Consider the following 7,172-nt stretch of genomic DNA (forward strand, 5'->3'; position numbering starts at 1 on the left):
TATTTATAAAATAATTCCGAATAGACCGCAGTCATTGGATTTTTATCAGTCTGAAAACATTTATATCAAAACTTCATTTTTAAGATAAAATAACAATTTCTTTTAAAAACCCAAAATATCATCACAAATCCGGTCAACAAGTCCGGTCAACAAATCCGTGTCAACAATCATCCGGTTAACAAGTCCGGTTAACTAGTCCGGTCAACAACCGTCCGGTTTAAAACACTTGGAATACATTCCACTTTGTCCGGACATCTAATCCGGTCAACACATCACATATTTTTTTTTGAACGGTTTACACTTAGAACAAATTCACATTTTGAACGGATAACAAATCCGGACAACAGTCCATTCAAGACTCGTCCGGTTTAAGACTAAACCGCTCACCACATGGTCGTATTCCTACTTCTCAATTTAAAATCATAAATAATACTATCATTTATAAACCGCTCAACACTCAACCGGTTTACCAACTCCGGACAACAAACCGCTTAAGGCTTGTCCGGTTTAAACTAGTCCGATCAATAAGCCGCTCAAGGCTTATCCGGTTTAAGAACAATCCGGTCAATAAACCGCCTAAGGCTTGTCCGGTTTAAATGCTTATCCGGTCACTCTTTGTCCGGATAATTACTTAAACAATAAAATCATGGTTTCTTCCCAATATGWACAATACCAATCATACAAATAAAACCAGTAGAATCTTTATACAAAAAGGTTTAGAAACCACTCACCTTATAAAGCTTTTCAAAACCAAAACTTGAAACCAACTTGATTCTCCAAACACTTGAAGTCACCTTCTTGTAATCCGGACAACTCTTCTTTAAAATCACTCAAATTTCTCAAAATAGCCAAAAGAGAGCAAATGAAGAGGTGAAGCCTCTTTTTATACTTTCCTTTTATGGAAAGTCGGTTTCACTAAGACACGTGCATGCATCTAAATCCCACATATACACCTATGCATATAACCACTAACACATACATGCATACATACTCCATGCATGCACATACATAAACACATATGCATATTTATTATGCACATAATTTGCATACCAGTATGTATCAAATTATCATGCTACCACATAGTTATTTAATAAAATAATCACATATAAATTACCTTGAGTAATAACCAGGATCTGGTTATCACACAGCTGGTTCATATAGATTTGTGTGGACCAATCTCCCCAACAACTGCAACGAACAAAAGGTACATCTTGAGCTTTATCGATGATTTTAATAGAAAGACTTGGGTTTATTTCTTGACACAGAAAGGTCAAACCTTTGAGCTTTTAAAAAACTTCAAAAGCTTGGTGGAAAAGGAGACAGGAAAGAGCATCCGTTGTTTAAGGAGTGATAGAGGAGGCAAATTACGTCAAATGAATTCAACAAATATTGTGCAACACATGGTATTAAGAGGCATCTCACAACAACCTTTACCCCTCAGCAGAATGGCATAGCCGAGCGTAAAAATCGAACACTTATGAACATGGTTAGGTGTTTGTTAAACGAGAAAAACATGCCGAAGGTGTTCTGGGCCGAAATAGCCCAGTGGTGTATGTACATACTGAACATGAGTCTTACCACTACCGTTAAGGAGAAGACACCACAAGAAGCTTGGACGGGTTCCAAACCAAATGTCAATTTCTTCCGAGTCTTTGGATGCATGAACCATTCTCATATTCCAGATAAAGAAAAAGTGACGCTGTATAATAAAAGACGCAAATGTGTTTTCTTGGGACTAATTGAAGAATCAAAAGCATACAGGTTGTTAGATTCGTAAACAAGAAAAATCATCACTAGCAGGGATGTGATTTTTGAAGAAAATCATAGTTGGGACTAGGGAAGGAGGTTTGAAGACAAAATCTGCGACACTTTAATTTGGGAAGGTGATGAAGTTTTTGAAGAAGAATCGGAAGAAGAGTATAACCCAAGCTATTAATATGAGTCAATTCATCTCCCAGTCAACCTAAACGAGTTCATCAACCTGAACGAACAAACAGAGGGAGAGTGCCTCCCAAACATCTACAAGATTATTCTAATGGTGAGGGATTATCCATACAAGAGGAAGAGCTAAACCTAACAATGTTTGTGTATCAAGATGATCTGGCAAGTTACGAGGAGGCTGCCAAAGAAGACAAATGGAAGAAGGCCATGGATATTGAACTAGAAGCCATCAAAAAAATAAAACATGGGAGTCAGTAGATCTACCACCCGGGCAAACAAAAATTGGAGTAAAATGGGTTTATTGGATAAGGATGAACGAAAAAGGAGAGGTGGATAAATATAAAGCCATACTTATGGTTAAAGGCTACTCCCAAAGGTATGGAATCGATTATGACAAGGTACTTTCTCCGGTTTCCAGATGGGATACAATTCGAATTCTATTAGCAGTGGCTGCACGAAAAGGATGGGAGGTATTTCAAATGGACATAAAAAGCACTTGAAGGTCCCAGGTTCAAATCCAAGGAGGAATAAAAATCCCCTTGTGGCCATGGAGGTTCAAATGAGGTGACTCCGGGCTATCTGCAAAGCAGATGGTCGCCCTGTGATTAGTCGGCTCACATAGCGGGTTGGATATCCAAGTTAATAAAAGAAAGCCCTTTCCTTCATGGAGAGCTAAAAGAGACTGTTTACATAGAGCAACCAGAAGGATACTCTCAAGTTAGGGAAGAAAATGAAGTCTAAAGATTAAGGAAGGCATTGTACAAACTCAAACAAGTCCCTCAGGCTTGGTACAACATAATTGCAAATATTTCTTGAGTAGTGGATTCTCGAAGTGCAGCCAGGAACACACTCTTTTCATCAAGCATGATAAAAATGAAGGCCTCGTATTGGTAAGCCTCGATGTAAATGACTTATTACTGGGAATTGTTTAAAGTTATGTGATGAACTTAAGTCCTCCATGAAGAAAGAGTTTGATATGACAGATTTAGACAAAATTAAATATTTCTTGGGGGTAGAAATACAACAAACTGATGATGGAGTGTTTCTTGGCCAAAAAAGTATGCACAGAAGGTTATCACAAGGTTTGGCATGAAAAATTGCAATACAATAAATAATCTCATAGTCCCTGGAACAAAGTTGTCCAAAAAAGGAGGTGAAGTAGTTGATGCGACATTATATAAGCAACTAATTGGATGCCTGATGTATTGACCACTACAAGGCTCGATATTATGTATGTAGTTTGCTTCTTGAGCAGGTTGATGGCACGCCCAAGAGAGGCTCATATGCTTGCAGTAAAGCGAGTACTTCGCTACATCAAATGCATCGTGGAACTAGGCTTGTTCTACAAGAAGCATTCAGATGGTGATCTCAAAGCGTATACCGATAGTGATTTTGTAGGGGATACTGATGGTGCAAAAAGTACATCAGGATATGTGTTCCTGATGAGTGGTGCAACAGTAGCCTAGAGTTCGAGAAAGCAGTCTATCGTTACTCTTTTGACGACACAGGCGGAATATATAGCAACCTGTGCTTGTGCTTGCCAAAGCATTGGGATGAGAAGAGTCTTGGAAAACTTTAATCAAGTTCAGTGCAGGTGTATTACCATCTTTTGGGACAACAATTCGACAATTAAGCTGTCAAGAAATCCAGTGTTTCATGGTAGGTCAAAGCATATTAAGGTGAGATTTCACTTCTTACAGGAATTAGTTAAGGATGGAGAAGTTAAGCTTGAATATTACGACACCAAGGAACAAGTTGCTGATATAATGACGAAGCCGGTGAAACTTGAGACATTTATAAAGTTCCGTGAGATGCTCGGTGTCATTTGCAAATTGAAGTGTCTTCTACATATTCAGTCTAAGGGAGGATTTGTTGGTTTATTGACTTGGTAGCAAATAAGCTCCTGGATTATAGAAGCAGAGTGTGGTTTTTTAAAGGATTGACAAGTTCAATCCACGTAACCTTTTGTTAGAGTTCCTTTAGCAGCTTTTTATGCTTTATGTTTTGTAACAACTTTATTTAAAGAGCATCTCTTAGTTCAATAAAGTATCACAAACATTTTGATCCACTGTGTGTTTTGGTTCCAACTTGTTTAGCTCTAAGAGGGTGAGAGCGCAACCATGGAGACAGGGCCAAAGCAACCAAGTCAGTATTTGATCCAAACGACTATAGGAAAACTCAAAAGTCACCTTGAGATTCGAAATCAAGTTTGGAAGTGTCATTTTAAAACCCTTTGGGAACATAAAATCTTGGAATCTTTAACCAAGAATCACATTTCAAAGGGTTGTACATTATGCTTCAATATTTGTAATTGAGAGATTTTAAGATAAAATGCATAAAGTAGCAGTACTCGGTGTATTATAAGTTGTTTCTAAGACTTTTTTCAAATATGTTTTATAAGTTAGTATATATATATATATATCTTTTCTTTACTCTTGAAAGAAAATTAGAGAATATGTAAAAATAACCAAAATACCCCTCATTAAGCTGGTATTAAAGGAAAAAGTTAACGGCCGTTAAACAGGGAGGCCAAATCCGTTATAAAATGACAAACATAAGGACCAAACCCAAGAAAACGAAGTGGAGGGATGACATCCGTTGAAAGTGCCAAACATTAGGGAACCAAAAGTGAATTTTACTCTTTAATATATCTCTTACATACATTTAGTTTCAATATTTTTTTATGGTCTCTTCTAAGTTAGCATACCATTTAATATAGTTGTATTAAAAAAGTTGATAAATCTTTAAAACTTTTTTTTAACATATATACTGAACATGATCTAAAGAATTATTAAAATATAAAAAATTATTATCTATTAGATAAAAATTATTTTAGATATGTTATTTTGTATAAAATGATCTACAAATAAATCATATTGATATTATGTAGGAACACAAATACATTTTCTAAAAAAATTGACTTAATATACGTTACTTGTTGTATACATTTAATTTTATTTTATCATTTTTATAAATTTAACAATATTTTTCCAAGTTGACGTAATTATAATTAGCATTTCCTACAAGATTTAAACAATAATAGTTGTAAGCTATAAATCTCTTTAAATATTGTGTTTTCGATTTTGGATAGAAAAGGAAAAAAATATGGAAGGAATTTTTTTTAATTGTCCTTTTTTAAGCCATTAATTTAAATGAAAGCTCTGATGTGCAAGACAAAGATTAAAGTAAAACTGAAACATAAGTCGAACAAAAAACAGAAAAAGAGGGGCCACAACACTAAGGTGGCATTTGTTTTTTAAAATGTGCTGAAGTTTGAAGTCTTATTTCATTTCTGATTTTTAAGAGGTGGTGCTGATGTCTGATGTGACACCCCCAAACACCACATTTGCATATAACACATATTTCATTTCAACTAAATACAATTTACACCACATTGGTCCCACTAGTACAAGAATTCTTATATGTACAAAATCTACATATGAAAAATTTCAAAATAAAATCCCTGCACTAACACATGTACAACAACATGTATCTTCAAAATAAGCAATCATCATGTTGATCTTCAAAAGCAGATATCATATAAGGAAAATAATTACATTTTCCCATTCCCCTTAATCCCTTGACTTCGTAGTTCCTTCATTGCACATTTTTGAAACACAAAATGCGGGTTAGACCGAAAGGGTCTAGTGAGTAAATCTCTTCTTTGCACATACAGAGTGATGAACACCAAAATCTGATAAAATAACTTTTACATAGAAATATTTGTATTTCAACAAAATAATGTAATTCAACAATATGATCAAAAATGAGATCAACAGTTTACTTCAACCCATGATTCAATGCACCTCTCTAAAAACCCAGAGCTCAAAATAAAACTCTTAACTTACGGGTTAAAGCCCCTCTGGCTCAACAGACCAGAGCCCCTCTGGCTCAACAGACCAGAACCCCTCTGGATCTACAAACCAAAGCCTCCTCTGCCTTACCAACCAGAGCCTCTGTATCTAAGCGAACAATAACCAACTAGAGGTCATCTGGACCAAATAAAACCTTTGGTCCAAAAGAGCATAACATAATTTAAAAAGATGACCGTACTAGAATCAGAGCTCCTCTAACTCTTAAACTTTATTTATAAATATTTTTGAAGAAAAGATAATCTTAAAGAATAAAACACAGAACTAGGATACATGACGTCTGTATTAAACATATAGAGTCTTTGGTTATAAATTCCCCAAAATATTTAAAACCCTTTTTACACAACTAGAGGTCCTTTGGTCTTTGTATAAGACCAACCAGAGTCCCTCTATATGTATTAAAACATTGATAGAAAGTTAGACAATAAATGCCTCTGATGATAAACCATTTCCCATTTCTCAATAACATCTAAATTATTATTTCTAAAAAGAACAATATCTCTAATTCATCAAGTCACAAAGAAATGATGATTTAGAGTTATTGCATCTAATTAGTGATAATAATAAGAGCTATAATAATAACCACATATGACAATGTCTCCCGTATTCCATGGTACATCTCTCCTTGATATGCCACCCTTATTCCTTCTTTAAAGCAAGGTTACTTGCTAGAACATAAATAAGTCACCACGTTTGGAAGTACCCATCACCCAGTTCCAAGCCAAAATAGACAAATGTCATCACGCCTTAGGGAACTACCTCTTAAAACAAGTCTCATACCAAAACATACTTACGTCACCATGCTTAGTAGAAACATTCCCAAAATACAATTACATACCAAAACAGACTTATGTTACCACGATTGGTAGGAACATTTCCCAAAATACAGTTTCATACCAAAACAGACTTACGTCACCATGCTTGGTAGGAACATTTTGCAAAATACAGTGTGTGTCCACAATCACTGATCAATCTTCATATTAAGCTCACATCAATGGCAGATTCATAGATTTATCATTAAGAACACTATGAACATTGAGAGAGAAAGTCAAACATGTAAATCTCAGTCAACTCTCTATTATCAATCTGAATATTACAATTAGCTCACTTACCACTAATTACAAAGATTACCAACCTATTTATATGGTCAACATGTTAATACAAAGTCAAAGTCAAACTAGTCTAMGAAAGTCAAACACGCTGACTTTACAATTATAGACTAAAATTTATCTTTCAAGACGAATACAATTAATACTGATTTCTCAGTCATAACATTCTCCCCCTTTGTATTTAGACTTGAAAGAAAAATCTGCGCTTTGAGAACTTGTTTGAACATTGAAACTTTATGCACAAAAAGTC

The 7,172-nt window shown here is 35.1% G+C and overlaps 1 protein-coding gene across 1 annotated transcript; it reads left to right on the plus strand.

Annotated features, from left to right (window-relative positions):
* Positions 1–1,483: 1,483 nt before the first annotated feature.
* LOC112510807 lies at positions 1,484–3,833 on the plus strand. The gene is made up of 3 exons (XM_025116154.1): positions 1,484–1,761; positions 3,197–3,398; positions 3,642–3,833. The coding sequence occupies exons 1-3, from the start codon at positions 1,484–1,486 to the stop codon at positions 3,831–3,833; spliced, it is 672 nt and encodes a 223-aa protein (XP_024971922.1).
* Positions 3,834–7,172: the final 3,339 nt, after the last annotated feature.

This window comes from Cynara cardunculus (genome assembly GCF_001531365.2).
Source record: "Cynara cardunculus var. scolymus isolate 2C chromosome LG 4, CcrdV1, whole genome shotgun sequence".
Lineage (NCBI taxonomy): Eukaryota > Viridiplantae > Streptophyta > Magnoliopsida > Asterales > Asteraceae > Cynara > Cynara cardunculus.